This window comes from Lates calcarifer, linkage group LG24 (assembly GCF_001640805.2).
Source record: "Lates calcarifer isolate ASB-BC8 linkage group LG24, TLL_Latcal_v3, whole genome shotgun sequence".
NCBI classification, from domain to species: domain Eukaryota; kingdom Metazoa; phylum Chordata; class Actinopteri; family Centropomidae; genus Lates; species Lates calcarifer.
Window position 1 is genome coordinate 15,882,255 of NC_066856.1, and position 19,308 is coordinate 15,901,562.

Genomic DNA, 19,308 nt, shown 5'->3' on the forward strand with positions numbered 1-19,308 from the left:
GATACATCACCTAAATCTATGGTGACTTTTGGCAATACATCGCACACATGGACACTCAATTTTCATTGGGAAGAAATGGGAGTGATGAGGGAGGTTCAGAGTGTGGAAACACACATTCTGTCTTGGCTTGGAAGGATTTTCTTTTTAATTGTTAATGGACTTTAATAAGGAGATAAACAGAGAGGAGAGAAGTCATTCTTTGTAATATAACTCATTTTAAAAAACAAAGAAGATGCAGTTTATTTGCCATTAAATTAGTCTTAATTTTGTTGATTTAAAAACAGATGGCGACCAGTGCACTTAATAACGGAAGCACATCATAAGACTGTGAATTTGAATCAGTGAGAGACACAACTTGGCACATTTTCTTTTATAATGCTTTATGCAATATAGCTGTGCCAATGCTATACAATAATAGATGTCCATACTGGACAATATATTTGTATTTCCTGTTTTTCTCATTTTATGCCCCTCATACTGATTTGCATTGCTGCAGACTGTTTTCCAGTGCTTTTATCACACAACATTTCCCTCATTTAAATTGTATTTCACAGTAAATATTTTAAAACAAGAGTTTCTGACAGTAAGTGTGTACCAATTTCAAGTTGATTTTAGACACTCATGCCTTCCCTCACATTTATCTCTCAGATTACAGCTAATGGAAGCATCTCGTTTGATTTGTCGGTTGGCTTCAATGGGTTGTGACTGACAGATGAATATTTATCTTAGAGCAAAAATGTGTGAAATCAAGGACATAGAGAGTGAAAGTATGATGCTTTTTGCTCTCACTGTGTTCCTAAATGTGCACATTATTTTGGAACAGAGCTTTTGAAAGTGTTTAAATCTATAGGCTGATATTGGTTCTCTGCTGCAGCTTTGCAAAATGTGATTGATGGCACTTCTTGCTGTGTTCTGTGCCGTGCTGAAGTCACTGACAGTGAATGAGGCAGAGAGGCAAACCTGACTAATGTGGCAAAACTGAGCTGAAAATATTGCAGAGGTAGGATGTATATATATGAGCAAAATTCAGTATTAAAGGATGAAAAATAAGATGAAATAAAATAGATAAGATTAATCCATAAAGAAAGTTGTGCACAAGATATTCAGTATTAGTAGAAACATAACTAAATAAAAGGTTCAAGTTGCATTAATCAATATTTTCATATCTTTAAAAAAAAACACTAGAATGTAAAATGTCATTTTGTCATTATTTTGTTTATGATCATCAGGGTGGATTTCCCTCCACAGATTCTGCTAAATTTCCTGTAGATTGCAGGCCATCGGAGCCATTAGTAAGGAGGCATTTTTCACACCCTCTGTCTCTCTCTCTATCACTCTTTGTCCTTGTGGGTGATTAGAATGCACCCTGGTTGTCTGTCTGCTCGCTCATTAATCACACTGCGAGAGACTGGGCTGAACACTAAATATACAGTTTGTCCTCCTCTCAGCACTCCACACAAAGTGCTATTACAGCAGAAAACCACATAGGGTCATAAATGACTCATAAGCAGGGCTACAGGTTGGCCTTGTGCTTGTTATTATAACCCTACCAATCCATAAGGAGTAGAATCCCCAACATTTATGTAAAGTCTTGCTCCCATTAAAAAACAAATCTTGGAGACCAACAGTAAATACCATGTTTACATTACCATTATATTAGTCTACAATGTTTTCAAGGTTGAAAATGACTGGTCAACCAACTCCTAAACTTTTAATGACTAAACAACACTGAAATCAATCAAGAAGCTATATCAGTTTTGGTGCTTACTGAATTTTGTTACCGTTGGACACAAACGAGCTAGCTGTTTCCCCATGATTTCAGTCTTTGTGCTAAGCTAAGCTAGCTGGCTGCTGGCTGTGGTGTGCATGAGGGTGGTATCAACACTCTCAAAGGAAATGAGTGCATTTCCCAAAATGTTCTCCTCTTACTTTAAGCATAAGCTTGCATTACAATGGCCTCAAGACATAAACTGTTCTCATACTGTCTGCTTGCATATGGTTCTCTATTTAAACTTTGTAAGGGAAGGTTTTGATATTTCCTGTCTGGAAAAGATCAAACAGTTCTGCATTTTCAGAACTTGATTTTTCATCTTGACAGAAAACTGAGTGGAAACTCTGCCAATATCAACCCAAAGTCAAACCTTATAAGTGCAATAAATGAACTTTTCGAACCCAGAGGTTACAGAGAATGCAGATGTTTTTTTCATGGAACTTTTGTTTTGTAATAGGGGCAGACAGCACTTTTCCCTGTAGCCTTGGTGCTACCAATAATTTTTGACAGTTTCAAAGACAAAGGAGGATATTTGTGATTCAGAGGAAAATGTTCATCAGTTAACAGACTGCCTACACACACCAGAAATTCAAATAAATTGGCAGTATGCCTGATGCACTTAACTACTCACATGCCAAGTCAAATCAGGTCTCCTGGGAGGAGACGTTGCACCTAAAAGAAACCTACTTCACCAACCGATAAAAATGTTCCCTAACTTCAAGGATATGATTTAAAAGAACAAGGACACTGTAATAAGCACTCTCTTCTTATATTCTGTTTCTCTAATTATGCTGCTTTAGATGGACATCCACCCTCAAAGACCAACCCGAGGGCAGTCATTTACCAGCAACCTAAACTCATAAGTCATTACTGCTGCACGATTCGCAGGCAAACATAATGAGGTTGAAGCAGTTGCTTCTAATCAAATCCAAACAACCCTCTCTTTTAGATATTGTTTTCTGTCTAAGGATTTACCAGCTAAGTGTGAGGATGTGGATTGTTTTGTGTTTTTAGCATCAAATGTCTGCTCTTTGACAAATTTGAAGAAACTGAAATACGTCTACCCAAACACCAATTATCTCTTGAATAATAAATATATCTACTACAACCATGGCAGGTGTGAGCCTAAATCAGATAACAGCTCTGTCTTTAAGATTCATCCTCGCCTCTTGGGAAAGGGATGAGTGCAAGACTCATTTCCACAGGGAAATCTGGGAATCGTGCCCGTTAATGGTGCACTCCACTGATTTTACATGTCAAAGTCAATTTACTTGTCACATGGACCCTCTGAAAACACTTGAATAATGTCTTCAGTAGCTTTGGAGATTCAAGGTACATCACCAAAAAATCCTGCACAACAAACTAGAGCTGTGGAGTTCAAACCAGGCAGGAAGGATCTAACGAAAGACAAAACTGAGCTGCATTATGGGAAGTGTAGGACCCATGGTTTTTGATACTTGAAGCAAATTTATGGCTAAAAGTCCAAAAGGAGTCTTGGGAGTCACCCAACTTCATGGAAGTGGAACACTAAATTGCTAGAGTACACCTTTAATGTGCTGATGATGAAAACTATACATAATACGTGGCAGGCCTCAAGCAAAATTAACACATACGGTTTTAAACCTTTCCATGGTCTAGTCTTTAGTGTGGCAAACCCTTTCCTCATTTTTGATTTATTTGCATCGCCTGGATTTGATCAGCACCCAGCTGAATTACACTGCTGTGCAGGCAATTTCACATTTTCTAAACAACTAAAACCTCTGTAGTTATCTACAAATATAAATATTTTATCCCCCACATCATGCAAAAATCCTGCTGTTAGGTGTTACATCAGTTTTACCACATTGTGGTTTTCTTGGTTCAGTTTACATAATCTGTGTAGTTACTATTTTTGACACATAGATCATTAAAATGTGTATGTATTTAAATTCCTTCCAACAGAATTATGGAGTATTCCCTGAACATTACTGGTAGATTTCATTGTTCCTCCTCATCATAAACAACCACACACAGACAGCTTTTATTTCCTCATTCAGATGGTTCAAAAGTCCGTGGGGTGAGTTTTCCCTCCAGGTAAATCTGTTTTTCTCTGACAGGTTGTTTGCTCAGGGAGATGTCAGCAGTTCATCTGTGGTATATTCACTTTGAAACAACACTTCACACTCAACATGGGAACAGTCTGTTTCTGGAAAAGCTGTTGGAGAAACAGGCTGCAGAACAAGCTGTACACTTACTGTATAAATGCTACGTCTTCCCGTGCAGCGTCAAGGTTTAACAGTGCAGCAAACAGAACTGCTGAGCACAGGCCGTGCAGTATCTGGCTATGACTTCATCTACACAACAAGCAATGAATCATAAACAAGATGTCTTATTGACTTATCGACCTTTGCAGGCATCAAAGTGGTTGCCAGTTTTGTATCCATCCCCCCATGCCATTTCAATTTGAGCCACAATAATTCTCTGGATTGCAACTCGCACATTTCACGCTTGATTTCATGTTTCTCTCCACATTTATGGAAAAGCAGTTGTGTTTTCCTACGCAATTTACGTTAATGGCTCTGGAGATTGTTTTTGCCACGGCTTGGACAGCCGTAATATGTAGGATGTTGCTTTATAAAAACATTTGTACCCTTTGTCACAGATCATCTAGCTTTGCCTTACCTTGGAGATATGAGATTTTGCATTGCATAAAGCAAAGGATTTATTGCCATAGCAGCATTACACTCTCCACTCAACAAATATTATTTACCATAATCCTTATAAAAGCACGTCATTACATGGTGATGAGTGAATACACAGACTTTACATTGTGAAAAACCAACCACCGTTCCTGTTACTACTGCTGCTGTCACTGCTACATTCCATTCTTGTCAGACTCTTATTGATCCGGAGCATCCTACAGTAGATACAGTAGCAGATCACCAATATTACAACCAATCTCTTCTGCAGATACAACCTTAACTCCTCAACAAAGACCATAACAAAAACATGATTGAACAATTTTGTTTACAATGTGATGAAGAGGTGACAGAAATATAAGAGAAGAAAAAAATAAAAGCCCCACAAAAAAAGATATAAAATGGGTTGATGAAATGTAAACACATGATGGAAAGAACATTTAACCAAAAATCATTAAAACTGTCAAGGATTCAGTCTTCAAAAACCATGACAAACAACAATACATTCAAGTATTCAAGTTCTGAAAAACAAAACATCACCATCTTCCTCTTGAAAAAAGTTCAATATGTAAGTAATGAGTGTACATATAGATAGACAACATGACAATACCCCAAAGGTGAAGCTAAAACATCTCAATCGCCCCGGTGCTGCTGTAGTATAGGTCATAACCTGCCGGCTCCGTGTTAGGGATGGGAAATGGGTCAAACTAAAAATCTAATTACACATCAAATAAATATTTCAAAGATGGTTTCTGTCATTTTAGGTAGTTTTTTTATTACACTGATGTAGGTTCAAGTGTTTATTTCTGATTGGTTATTTGTTGGGCCAAGCGGCTATAACCTCCCTTGGTCTGGTATGACCTGTAGCTTATGGTGGCTAGATGTTTTTGTTGTTGCTGTATAACTGACATGACTGAGTCACTTTACTGACTTTAGGACTACTCTATACTTGTGCTACTGTTACACTGTTTTTTATCTTCTTCAGATTACCTAATGATGACATTTCAGTGTTTCCACTGTTAAGTAAAAGTTTTTGTATTTAACAACATCTTCTACATTTGTTCAACGAGACCACCCTCCTTGTTTATTAGTATTTCTTACATGTTCTTGTAAAATATAAATAGCTCTCTAGTGCAAACATGCAATAGCTGGGTCCAAGCTGCAGAAGTGTTAGGTTCATGCCGTCAAAGTTTTTCAATTAATGTTCTCCAATAACTTTATCCCTGATCTGCCCTTGTAAAAGAAGCCTGTGGGTCAAGTTGCTTGGTGCAGATTGGAGCCGGATTCTCTTTTATAATAACTTACCGAAGCTTGACCTTACATGTCAAAGGTAAGGAGTGGAGCAAAGTTGAGTGTGACATTTATGAGTCATATCTGCAGTAAATGATTGGAGCGCCCTTTGTCTTCATGGTGAGAGTTAATGGGGATGTCAGGGAAAAGGTGAAGCCATATGAAGCCTTTCAGTAATGTGATGGTATTACTAACCAGTGGCTACCTCTGCCACTCTGTGTGACAATACCACAATAAAGGTCAGTGCAGTGTAACCTTTTGGGCAGAGTGTCACCTTGCTGCTGGACACACAGACCTGACAGCCAGGATGGAGAAGTTGCCCTTTAACACTCCATCATGATTGATCCGCTCTGAAGGCTTCAACCCTTCTCATCCAGTGAATATTAAGTAAATCACTATCTCTGAAATTACACAGTTAATGTAGTGTCTTTAAAAAGAAACCACTCATTAGGAGAGATTAACACCCTGTAATGTAGTCACGTTAATGGCTGGCATTCTACCTAAGCTTAAATAATATGCATCAAGCATAATTATAGACACCATGAAAAGTTTTGCTGTGCATGCATGTGGAAGACTGCACAACCATTGTTTCGCTGCTACTACTTTTTAGATTTCACATTTTAATTAAAAACTACTTTGAACGCAGCCCCAGGAGGGATTCACTCAGAAAGAAAAACCAAAAAATTGTAAACAAAACATTATCTAAAAATGTCAGCAGGCATGCATTTTCTCTCTCTTTCTGTCTCACTCTCTGAAAACACACACTCACACACACACAAAATAAAACAAGGTTTGACCAGTGGCCATTAAACAGCCATTAATTCAGCTGACTCACCTCTTCAAGGAGCAGTATGGCCCAAGGCACAGTGATGCACTGTGGGTCACATAATGGTTCAGTTACTGCAAAATCTCAAAGGTTAATTCAAAGTCAGCACATTAACTCTTCAATAAATCATCCTTAACTCCTCATTATTTCCCCTCCCCCGTTCGACTGTCAACACAGCACAGGTAGCGCCTCTTCCTGTCTTTGAGCCACCTTGGAACAGTAATGAGTTAACAAGCTCGAGTCCAGGTAAGTCTCTGATTAGCCCAATATGATAAGCTTGTGGATCATAATGAAATTGGCTGCATTCCATTTTCAACAAGAGCCAGAAGGTAACGAAGTTAAGGAAAGTCCTCAGCCCTCTGCTGGCTCCTTCACACACTTGAGCCACTGAAGTAAGAATGAATTAATCCTGTCAGCTCTACTTGCCAGACATCACTATTAATGGGCATGTGTCCATATTTATGGGCTTTGGTTCAAGGATGAAAGGTATATCTTGGTCATAATTTTCAGTTTTGCAAGGTTTATGGAATCTAGTTGAAGGATTGAGACACTTCTGATTTTCAGCTTCTTTTCCAGTCCTTTAGCACCACACTGTGCCTCAACCGGGCAGTGCAGCAGTTAGAGAGTCCTGTGTGCATGAACTGCAAAGACCTGCCATGCAGTGTGCTCATGTGTAAAGCTAAGTATGTGAGGCATTTTGCTGATCCCCTCGTTTTCCTAAGGCTTAAGATTTGGCATATGATTAGAGGATCAATCTAGACTTTTTAAGGCCTTCTCAAGTGCAGTAATAGCTGTGTTTTGTGTTAGTGAGTGATGAAGAGTGCTAACACCAGGACTTATGAAACACTGAAAATGAACATCTTATTTCTGCGTTTTGTTTATCTTTTTCCCCCTTTTTGCCAATTTTCCTGTCAGCATGGTTTCTGTGTGCCCTTCTCCATGACCATGTTTATCATCTACCTCCAAAACAAATATCAATGCCATCTATATTTGTTATTTTAATCCAGCCTGACATTTCTTAAAAAGTTGAGACATGCTTTTAAGGGCCAGATGTAGCTCCTCCTGTTTTTGAAGCATTTCAAAGGAAATTGTCTGTCTTTTTAAAAATCCTTGGGACATATGAACAGTAAACATTCATTACAATTACTTGTCTACTTAGAACTGTGTTTCAAGTAACCTCCTCTCTCATATCTCTGTTAGCTTGGCTATGTGTTAAATTTTTACTTTTCAGTTTTTGTATGGATTAAGCAAATTGGATGTACGATGTTAATCTGTGAGCTTTACAGGTGTTATGGTGGATTGTAGACTGTTTCTCCTTGGTTCAAGTATTTAATTCAAGATGAGCTAACCAACTACTTCTGTTAGCTTCATATTTACCCCACAGACATGGAAGTGGTCTCATCTAATCCTCTAAAGGAAGTGAATAAGTGTATTTAGCAAAAAGTCAACCTGTTCCAACAGATACAAATGTATTTTATGTAATGTATTATATATAATGCAGTATTTTTTTTTTCATTATAGTGACTTAAAAAGAATCACGGCACAATAGATAAGTACTGTTCATTTTATTCCTTGGATTTTGTGGGATTCATTGAAATATCCTTTTTTGGTTACCTGACAGGAAGTCATGTGACCGGGCAATCAGCTCACCTGTACACAGCTCCTCTGGTGTGGTGTGCTGAAATGTTTGTTTCAGTGTTTTCAGACACTTGATTGTAAAAAGCCTAAGGTTATTTTATGTTTTAGATGATTTTTGCTGGAGTTTGGTCATATAAATGGAAGTTCCATCTTTTTTTTTTTTACCTACGCAGCCAATATTAGTGGAAGACAAGACCTGGTGAGTTTTACTATGTTTATTAAGTTAACACAAAACAAAGGGAACATAGGTCTATAGGTAGGTGAAAAACTGTAAATTAATGTCATATCTAGTCAGGGTGCCTGTTGGTGTTTTTTAATGGATTATAGCCCTGTTTGAATAATTACCAAAATATGAAGAGTGCCTGCCCTCACTCCTCATCTTCTCTTTAAATCACACTGACTGTTGTTTCAATCAATCACACAAAAAATATGATGCTGCCAGTCCCACTGAAGCTACCGTAAATTTCCAGCAATCCATCATCCACAGCATATTAATCACAGACTAGCTGCCATCCTCGTTCTAAATTAGCTTTGGAGAACGGAACCCCTCCTGAGATAATCGCTTTTTCATCACCGGCAATGTGACGTGTGACAAATTCAGATGTGCAAGTGATGGGTAAAACAAAGGACAGATGTGTGTGAAGTATATCTCTTTAATCAGCTGTGGCTTTAGTATGGTTTGTTTAGTCTTTTTTTTTTATATATATCTACTGCCCTGTGTACTTCATTGTAGGTAGCCTTTAAAATCTATTTAAATGGCAGTGACCAATATTTAAATATTTTCTAGTACTAGTCACTTGAATCCTCCTGAATGTAGATTAATGGAGTATCTTGATGCTGTGGAGCTTTTAAAAAGCAATTCTATTAAACTTGATAGGAATAGAATTGAATTTCCATCCTAGAATTATGTTTCTTTTTTCTTTTTACTTTGATATATATTTATGTAAGTATGTGGATTGATGTACATTATGAATTGTTCCAACTGGATTAGCATTTCTTTGCCTATTTTATAAATTTGTTCCTAATTTCTGAATACTATTTAGCTGTTGCTCCAATTTTTTTTCCAGCATTTGAAAAATCTTTCATTTGAACATGACTTGTAAGGAAATAGTTTTGAAAAAAGAAAACAAAAATGTTATTTGAGAGCTGCTCCGTATTTAGTAAAGGTGAAAATGGCAAAAAGGTCTACTGACATCCACAGAAATTCATATCAAAGTTGGCATTAAGTGGTAGCATTCAGCAAGACTGGTTTGTGATCTTTGAGAAACTGTTTTCCATAAAGTTCAAAGTACAAATTAAAGTGCTTGGAGATTGAGTCCTCTGGGAGCTGTCATCTGTTGGTACATTTTCTTTCTTCCTGACAGTCACACTGCTCTGAATCTGTGTTTGAGGTTGTGCATTATGTTGTCTGAAACCTGTCGTGTGCTATCTCCTTAGCCATGTCTCCCTTGGGAGCCTGAGTGGTACTAGCCTGGCTGTCCTTTGGGGAAAAAAAAGGTAAGCGTTCTCATGCCACAAATACAGCAAAAATATGTCAGTTTGCATTATACTGCCTTATTTTGGGAGCTGGTCCTCTTATGAGTTGTGTATATGCTCAAAGTGTCAAAATTTAGCACCGGTGAAATTGCAGTTCTCGGCTAAGGTCTGTTGGTTTTGAGTGAGACTGACAAGCGAGTACATTTGCCTACAGATGCAGCTCTGAATGTCAAGCTGAATCACAGAAACTATATCCATGTTGCTATGAGCACACACTGCAGGTGAATGAGTGCGTAGTGACGCTTGACATGACACTGCCATCTAGTGATGTGATCTATGAAGTCAACATATCCAATGATGGCACAATGAGAGACCTTCAAGAACAAAAAGCATAGAGATTAAAGAGACAATGATGTGTTGTTGGCATTTCTTTAATAAACATTTGCCAAAGGAGGAGGGAGGGGGAACAAAATCATTTTAGTACAAAAAAAGAGACATTGTTTCCTCTTTGAACCCAAGTTACGTGTGTGTTTGTTTTTGCTCATGATTTTACAACACCTACTGGCAAAAAGGCAAGTGGAATTGAAAGTGAAAACAGCCTTTCTCCATTAAGTCAAATCAGATTTGCTGCAGTTGTCCAAGTGCTACCAGTCTTTCTGGAACTAACAGCCCTTTTCCCCTAACAGCTCCCTGTGCTGATGCCTGAGCCATCAACCCAATCAACTGAGCCGCCATTGTTTCAACATAATCGTGGCCATAAAAGGAGAGGACACTACATTACTGGTCATATTCCTAATTGTGCAGGTAAAGCACATCATCCGTTTCCTTTCATAGCTAAAATAGTTTCCGCCTACTTCAGTCAGTAGTGCAAAACATTAATACTAGTCTGCCCTGGAGCAATTACAGACAGGCTAAGGTAGAGATTTAAAATTTACCTGCCTGATAAATGTACACTCAAAAAGGTAAAAGTTTAATTTAAAAGACAGCAGAATAGATTACAAAAAAATATGAAAATGGTATGAGCAAGAAAAGCTCCTCCGGGGTTATTCAGCTGTCCTTCTGCAACATACTCCACATTCCAGACTGAGGAGGAATACAATGCCTTACACAGATTTAAGTTATTACAAACTGAGTGTGCATCTCCAGATCCCTCTGGTCTGGCCTGAGAGGCTTTAGGCTCAAAATAGAGTCCTCTCGCCTTTGTCCATTGTCACAAATTGCCGTGTCAGATTTCCAGTCTTTCAGAAAGGCAGTCCCTCGTCCTCTGATTGTTGCTGTTGAGTTCACATGTGGGACATAGCCTAGGGGTAGTGGTGGAGCCCCGACTTGAGAAGGAGAGCCCCAGGGTTGTCCTGGTGCTGGGATGGGTGGGGGAGGAGGTACGCCATCCTTTCTAGCCATGGTGTGGTTGTACAGGTGGATAGCGCTGGGGTTGGGCTGTCCCTCCACAGGTAAGGGGCTGTGATTGTACTCGAAACGGTGGTCCTTGTCCCCGGCGAACACCATGCTGCCAGGCCCCGTGGCTCCGGCACCTGGAGGGAAGGGGTCTGGGCGGGCTGGGGCCAGAGCCCCTGCGCCAGACGAGGAGCCGGTGGCCTGGCCGGGTCCACTAAACACTTCTCTCAGAGTGTGAGGGGGCAGGCCTCCACCTAACATGTGACCCATGTAGCTGTCCCCAAAGCCTGCAGGTGTGAAAGGCGGAGGTGGTGGATGAGTGTACTCTGCACCATACCCAGGCCCCTCTGCAGTAGGGAGAGGGGGGTAGTCTGGTTCTGGAGGTCTCCCACCATCGCCTCCACCTGCAGATGCAATGGGGGGAGCGTGGCCTGTCTTGGGCTCAGGGGGAGGCTGCCGGTAGTCCAGGTCAGCATGTGGAGGTGGCTCTGGAGGCTCCGGTGGTCTCTGGTCTGGGGGCAGGATTGACACGCCACCTACTTCAGACACTAGTAGACAAAATTATAACATTATATTAGGTACTGCAATGTACTGAAAAGTTATTTTTCACTGAAAATACTGAACAGACAAAGGCTTACCTGGAGAGACTGGGCTGGGCTCTGGAGGCTGTTTGATCTCTGGAGGTAGAGGAGGTCCTCCTGGTGCTCCACCTGCAGGGTTTAGGCCCTCCGCCCCTTCTCCACCATCGCCCGCTTCCTGCCTCTGTGCCTGTTGAGCTTGGAGGAGTTGAGCCAGCAGCATTGTCATGGCTGTCTGAGTGGCAGTTGCAGCCTCTCCCTCTGGGATACCTGGCGGCGCCGACATGGGGGGTGAGGGAGGCTTCGGCATCGGGGGCGTACGGGGTACTCCTGCGGGAGCAGCAGGCTGAGGAGGCTTGGTGGGCATAAGCTGAGCGGGAGGCTCAGCTGGGTCAGTGGGAGCGAGGGCTTTGGAGAGCTGCTGTAACGTCTCCTGGTTGACCTTTGTGCTCATGGACTGGACAAACTGGGCCGTGTTGACTGTGCTCTTGGGCTGGCCGAGGAAGTTCAGGAGGACTGCCAGCTGCTCCTGCGTCAACTGGGAGTTTGGACCCTTTGGGTCTGTTAGAAGACAATTAACCTTTAATTAAAGTTCATTTAACAGCTTTTTCTGTAGCTTTCAAACTTAACTGAGATTAGACTGAAATCTCCAGTTTAAAATATTTTACCCCAGAAAAATGTACTGTATTTCACAACGAGTACTACAGGATAACCCAGTATGTCAGGTAGTGTGTGGTTTGTAAAGACTGTAAATGCCAAATAAAGGGTCAATATCACTCTCATATGGGAAATGACTGTAAAAATAAGAACAGGTTAAACAAGTCAGACTACAGGATCGGGTATGAAGACAACCACACACTTAAACAGTACCATAGAAAAGAGCTGACTAAATGAGCCTGGTTCTGTGTGTTGTCTATACATGTCTTCAAAACGTATGACCTTTCAGAGGGCAGATTAACTAAGTGACTAAGTGATTGAATGAGTTGCATTTCAGAAGGGTTCAGCATTTAAGACCAATTACTTTGCAAGGCAACAAAGTGCCCTCTAAAACTGATGTAAGTTCAGCTGAATTTGAGTATTTTTAAATCTCCAACAAGCTACCATTTATTATGTACACCATTCACCTTTCACACAGGTTGGTGTAATTATACCAGTGACTAACAAACTAATAGTACAGTACAATTAATAGTCAGACTCACCAAGCAGCGCAGAAGCAGCGGCATTCTGAGCTTTGACACCTCCAGGAGCAGGGAAGCCCTGGGGAGTGTTGCTGCGGCTGTCGTCAAGGCCCAGCTCTTTACGGGGCGCCTTAGGGGCCGCCAGTTCCTCCGGCATCTGCTTCTGTCGCCGCCGTTTCTTACTCCACAGCTCATGACAGTCCTGCCACAGTGGAAGACTGGGGAGATGGTGAGAAAATGTTGAGGATTTGGAAGCTAGGGTTATACACAGTGGGACCAACATGTTGACGCGACATGAACCAAAACATACTCTGGTGGGGGCATCTTGTCTGGGTCCACGTCCTTGAGGAATTCGCTGCCTAACGCTTGTTCGGCCGTGCAGCGTTTGCTGGGGTCCAGGTTTAACATGTGGTCGAACAGATCCAAGGCAGACGGAGGGATACTGAACAATAGAGGCACAATGTTGTGGTAAAATACACTGCTGGAAGGCCCAATCACATAAATATGTGATTAGATGTCATGGACGCTGACTTACAAAGCAAACTCCTCTCGTAACCGTCTCCTGTACTGTTTCTTTGGTTTCATGGTGTTGAAGAAGGGAAGCTTTATTACATCTGGCCAGACAGCAGGACAAGGGCTGCCACATATTCGGCTAGAAGACAGAAATTCATTTGTTAAGAAAAATACAGCAACGTGTGGGCAGACAAAAAAAATAAGCAAAAGCAACTTCCTCCGTACAGAATCCCAGAATAACTGACAACACCCAGGGAACTGGCCTGACTTGTTGCTTTAAAGAGCATCACATTTGCCCTCGCTACTTTATTTTCTCTCCTCCCTCACTGTGCCTTGTAAAGTGGGAAGTAAATGAGAGAACAAGTAGAAATGGTACAGTTGTGGTTCTTCCATTTTGTGTCTCATAGCAAAAAAAGAACTATAAAAACTTTTAGGATTTCTGCGCTCACTACCTTCACCTTTTCTCTAATAAGAGCACGATAAATCAAGTGAGGCCCGTTAATCAAAACCAATCTCATGGCTCTGTTGCCTTATTGCCAATTGAGACCATCAGTAGGAAAATCTGTGCCACTTTCTCTTCCTGTTTGATTAAAATGGGTGCACCACTGCTTGGGAACCAGTCTATGGTTCAAAACTAAAATCTCAAAGTGAGACTAACATTTCAATCCGATTTACCCTACACTTACCTGATAAGCTCTAACTGAGCAAGCTCCTGATTAGCTTGAAAGATGGGTTTCTTTGTGAACAGTTCTCCAAGAATGCATCTGGAAGACAAAACAAGATACAATTTATGGTTATGAGAACAAAAACAGTTACGCTAACCTGGTAGATAATCAAGTGACATATGTAATCTTAAGTCTGTATTAGTCCTGCTCTTACCCGCAGCTCCACACATCAATAGCAGGTGTGTACCTCTCTTCTCCCAGGAGCAGCTCTGGGGGACGGTACCATAGTGTGATCACTTTATTGGTATATGGTCGACTGGAAAGGAGAATACAGTTTATAATCTTGAATCACATACATAGGTGGAAATAAAATATGGAAGATGATACAGCAAGAAAGCTTAGCAGGTTGGATAAATTTTGCAAGAATATAAGAGGCTCACCTCTCTTCAGAGTTATACAGCCGAGCAAGACCAAAGTCTGCAAGCTTTATTTGACCTCTGATTAGGAGGGGAAAAAACAACATTGATTAAATCTTGCTGGAAAACATGTTTGACAGTGTAATAAAATACAACAAAGGTGTTTGTCCTGGTTGAGTGTGGAGATCCCAAGGACTCACTTGTTATTGAGCAGAATATTAGAGCACTTTATGTCTCTGTGTAGAAAGTTTTTCTTGTGGCAGTAATCAAGACCCTCCAGCAGCTGTCGCATGAAAGACTTGATGTGGCTTTCGTTGAAATGAACTAAGCCAGACTCGAGTAAACCCATCAGGTCGTGGTCCATGTACTCGAATACAAGATAGAAAGCACCTGACAAAAGATTTAAATATCATAAAATGTCCACATATTAGTGAAAACTATGCTGTGTGGAAGGATCACAGAGTAACTACTGCACTACTACAAAACGTACCTTTATCGTTTTTAAAATCTAGAGCATCCTCCTTGTCTGTGACAATCTCCTTCATGTTTATGATGCTCTTGTGGTTGAGCTGTCGCAAAATTTTAATTTCTCTGATGGCTGTGATTGGGAAGCCCTCCTTTTCATTGTCCAGGCGAACTTTCTTCAGAGCCACCATTTCAGCTAAGAGAGAGGGAAAAGAACTCAACCTTAGAACTAGATCATGAGCTGGTCGCACTCTAAACAGCCAATAATCTATGATAGTGGTGATGAGGAGTTTAAGAATTAATATTTATCTTCAAAATACTTACCAGTGTCTTTGTCTTTAGCTTTGTACACCTGTCCATAGGTGCCTTCCCCTGTGATTCCAATGATCTCAAACTTGTCCACACAGCGTTTACCCCAGTCTATCTCGGTTTCCTTAATCTCACCGTATCTTGGGCCGCAAATTCTGGAAAATATTACAAAGTGAAAATACAAAAAAGAGTTGCAAAAGAAAATATGACAGAGCAGTAAATGCACTATAACATACTTAGGTCTTCGGCGAAGTGTTTGAGACTTTTTGTCCTCAGGCGGGCTGTGCGGGGAGGACGTGCCACCAGGAAGTTCAGGGGGGAGAGGCAAGTCGCTCAGAAGCTGACGGGCCTTTCTCTCTGACTTTTTCTTCCCTGAGAGCGAGCTTTCCTTCAAGCTGATGGGAAAAAATGCAGGAGAGACAGAGAGTGTGACTAAGTCTAGACAGCCAGTATAAACGTGCGTAAAAATTCTCGACCAAACAACACAAACATACCTTTCTCCTTTATCCATGTGCTCAAGAACTGTTTGGGGCAATGGTAGGGATGACAGATTAGAGATGAGTGGACCAGTGGCTCGCTCCTTGTCTTTGCCCTGTCCAGATGCTGGTGCTTTCCTCTTGTCACGATGGACAGAGTCATCCTTCCCCTTTCCTTCTCTGTCCCTGTTGGTCTGGTGCTCAGTGGTCCTCTTGGATGACCTGTCAGAGGGAGACTGGGGCTGGCTGGTTGTTGGAGTTCTGGGGCCTTTCTCTGGTTGAGGCGGAGAGGGAGGGCGACCCTTCCTGGATGTGTGATTAGACTTAGGACTTGGTTGGTGAGCAGCTGAGGAACCCTTGGTTGGAGTAGATGTGTTGCTGGAGTTCTTGGCCTTGGCAGCAGCTTCAGCAGCTTTAGCCTTTTTCTGCTTACTGAGTTCAGCCGCAAGGCTGGTTTTGAAGGTGAGCGTGCTTGGTGAGAGGCTAGAGGGGCGACTGCGGGAGCGAGAGTGGCGGTGGCGGCTGCGAGAACGTGAATGCCTTGTGGATGAATATGGACTTCTGCTACGTGACCTGGCAGATCGCCTGGAAAGAAAATGACAGGGACACCTTTGCATATTTTGCTTCTATATTACAAACTTTTCCATTGCATGGTTGCTTTATTTTGTTGCATGAGATGAAAAATCTAGTGTGTTGTGTCATGAATAGAAACATATCAAGTGAGTTATTATATCAGTTCCACCAATTGCACAATATCACATGCAGGATTTTTTTTACATGGGCACACCAGCAAATACTGATAGATATCAAAGTTTTAAATTTATCCTTGTTTTACCTGCACAAGATTTTCAAACTAAAAATTTACAACCACTGTTGCAGAAGAGAAATTCCCAGCCAGTCATAAAAGATAAAAGATAAATAAAAAAATGCATTAAATCTGTATTTAACTTGGAAGAGCTAAGATTTTGTAAAGACGTTTTTCATTAAGAGACAAAATTCTGTCCTAATCCTAAATCATTATCCGTTATATTTGAAGCAGTGCTTACTTATTACAACAAAACAAACAAATTAATACATTTGAGCACAGGCAATACATTACACGCTTTGCTTTGTAAGAACTCACCTGACATCTGGACTTGGGCTCAGGGACTTCCTGTATGGACTTCGTGATCTCCTTCGGTTTCCATAAGGACTTGAACCAAACTCTCCTTGTTCATATGGGCTGTGTCGGCCATAACTCGGTGACCTGCGCCAGTTCACTGGGCTCACAGGGGATCGCTTCCTTTTGTTGCTGGAGTATGAACTGGGCGATTTTGGCATGCTGTATGCCCCATATATGTCTACATCCCGGCTGTAATATGTAGAACTGGGAGAGAGTCTTTTGCTCCCATAAGTTGGACTTCTTCTAGATATCGGCTGGTTATAACCACCAGGAGACTGGTAGCTATATGAGTATGATGTCCCATAGGGACTTTCTGCTTTAAATCCAGGACTTCTCCTGTATGCCCTGAGGTCTTCGCGGTCATCTCTGTAAGATTGTGGAGCATCTCTGTATGCAGATGGGGGCTCTTTATCAGATCTTGTTTTACTTCTGTGACTTTTTGAATCCCTTTTATCTGCAGATTGTGAGGGCTGAGATGTAGATGTCCTTTTACCATTTCTGTCATTGCTCCTTGTAGTGTCTCTGTGATTTTTAGAGCCACTCAGACTACCGCCACTCCGAGCTTTTGAGGAGTCTCTCTCACGGCTCTGTCGGTCCTTTTTCCTCCCCAGCTCCTTCTCTTGCTTGCTCCTCTCAGATGGTCCTCTTGTTTGTTCGTCCTTGCTGAGGCACAGTGCCTCCCGGTCTCTCGTCTGACTTCTGTCTGGGGATACTGGTCCATTATAATCACCATCGTCAACATCACTGAGTCGGTCCACTGAGAGCCGGTCAGCATGAGGGTCAAGTTTAGGAGAGGGGCTCCCAGAAAATCGCTCCGACTGAGAGCTCACGTCATCATACTCTACCAATGTCCGAAGTTCAACCTCTTTTTCAAAAGTGCTTTTGCGGTCATTGTCAGGGTCTTCTATTGTACCGGTATGCCACAAGTCTCTTTCCTTGGCCTGCCTGCGTTTCTTTCTCCGAGAAGCCGATGACCGCCTCTTCTCACGGTGTCTCTCTCGCTGAGCAGCACCGCTCCCTGGTTTACTACGCCTGTCCTGCCTGTTAGCATTTCTCTGTGCAGAGGGGCTCCGTCCCCGACCCTCGCGAAGCACGTCTGAATTAGGCATTTATCTACAAAATAAACGCTATAGACACGTTGAGAATAGTCTTTATATTATGTACTTTAACTAAGCTATGTCTCTTGTTGTGTCGTGGAACAAAACATTGGACTAGCTGTGTAACAGGCTAAGTAGCTAACGCTACAGCTATTTCACAATTAGACAGCCAGCCAGCTAGCTAGCTAAATCACAAGCTTAACACTAGCATTACAAAGCTAGCACGACTGAGGTTCCAGATAAAGTGTGTTACCTCAGACGGTAATTAATGACAATTGGTGCCAGCAGATTCTGTCACCTTAAATCCACAATATGGTGCTTAGTTATAGACCCAGTCGATAGTCAACCATTGTACTCCAGGACGGACATCTCCCAGATCTGCTTGCTAATGCTGGTCGGTTTAGCCAGCTAGCCTCCACTAGCTGTGTCCTGCTACACAGTCGCATTCCATTTCATGGTCAAAGCACAGGCCCAGAGCCTCTCGAAATTTCAAATCCAGTTCTTCTGAAATGCTGCAGTTCACGCAAGCATGTAAATCCATTCAACGGACAGTGTTAAAGTGGAAGTAAAAAACTCCGTCTCCTCCTCACAAACTTCTTCTCGCCTTCCATCACACTCCAGTGTGCAACAAGGAAGTGAATAGCACGCGAGTTGGCTGGGTAGCCGCCGCTAGCTTGTTAGCCGCTAGCAACTTAGCCAGTTAGCTTTCTTTTCTCCTTGCGTGGAGTTCAAGGCAACTCAGTCAAGATGCAATAAAACAATGCCATTCAAAAACACGTCTGCCCACACGTATCCTGCCAGGTCGTTGTTCCCTCTGACAACCGCATTGTCCAAAAGTAGCACACGCCTTCTCGGGTAAAATGGCTCGAGATACCTCTGAATTTATTTCAAAATATTGTAACTTTGTTCGCAATGTGGCTAACGGTACCGCTCGCCTGGGCCCAGACAGCTTTCAAACTACAGGCCTTGTGCGTCGGTGTGAACCAATGATACGCGTGTGCGTCATCCGGCTCAGTGGCTACGTCACCACCAAGGGAAACCCCTACCTTAAAAATATAACAGCAGATCTACCAGTTAATATAAGATATCGGAATAAAACTTGATAATTTCCGTGGAAATTCTGAATATAATGCTAGAAAAATACATTTAAAAAATCTTACAGAGCATGTGTTCCACTAATGTTTTTTTTCCCATCTTAGATTCAGTTTCTTTTGTACAAAAAGTACAACACTCACACATCTTTTTTCATTACCAATTTTTGATTATGATGAAAAAATGTTTTATTTATAAATGTTGTTTTTCAAAAGAATTACTGATGTATTTTATGTATAATCTAAAAACACTAATAGTCGATATCTTACTTCCACTGTGGCTT

At 41.5% G+C, this 19,308-nt stretch overlaps 1 protein-coding gene across 1 annotated transcript; it reads right to left on the minus strand.

The window, feature by feature from the left end:
- Positions 1-10,094: 10,094 nt before the first annotated feature.
- Positions 10,095-18,906, minus strand: cdk13 (cyclin-dependent kinase 13). The gene is made up of 14 exons (XM_018700771.2): positions 16,798-18,906; positions 15,693-16,259; positions 15,435-15,593; positions 15,214-15,353; positions 14,915-15,085; positions 14,625-14,814; positions 14,449-14,505; positions 14,223-14,324; positions 14,030-14,107; positions 13,366-13,482; positions 13,141-13,272; positions 12,852-13,048; positions 11,713-12,213; positions 10,095-11,622 (listed from the first exon to the last, which is right to left on the minus strand). The coding sequence occupies exons 1-14, from the start codon at positions 17,943-17,945 to the stop codon at positions 10,793-10,795; spliced, it is 4,389 nt and encodes a 1,462-aa protein (XP_018556287.1). The 5' UTR covers positions 17,946-18,906; the 3' UTR covers positions 10,095-10,792.
- Between the last annotated feature and the right edge of the window lie 402 nt (positions 18,907-19,308).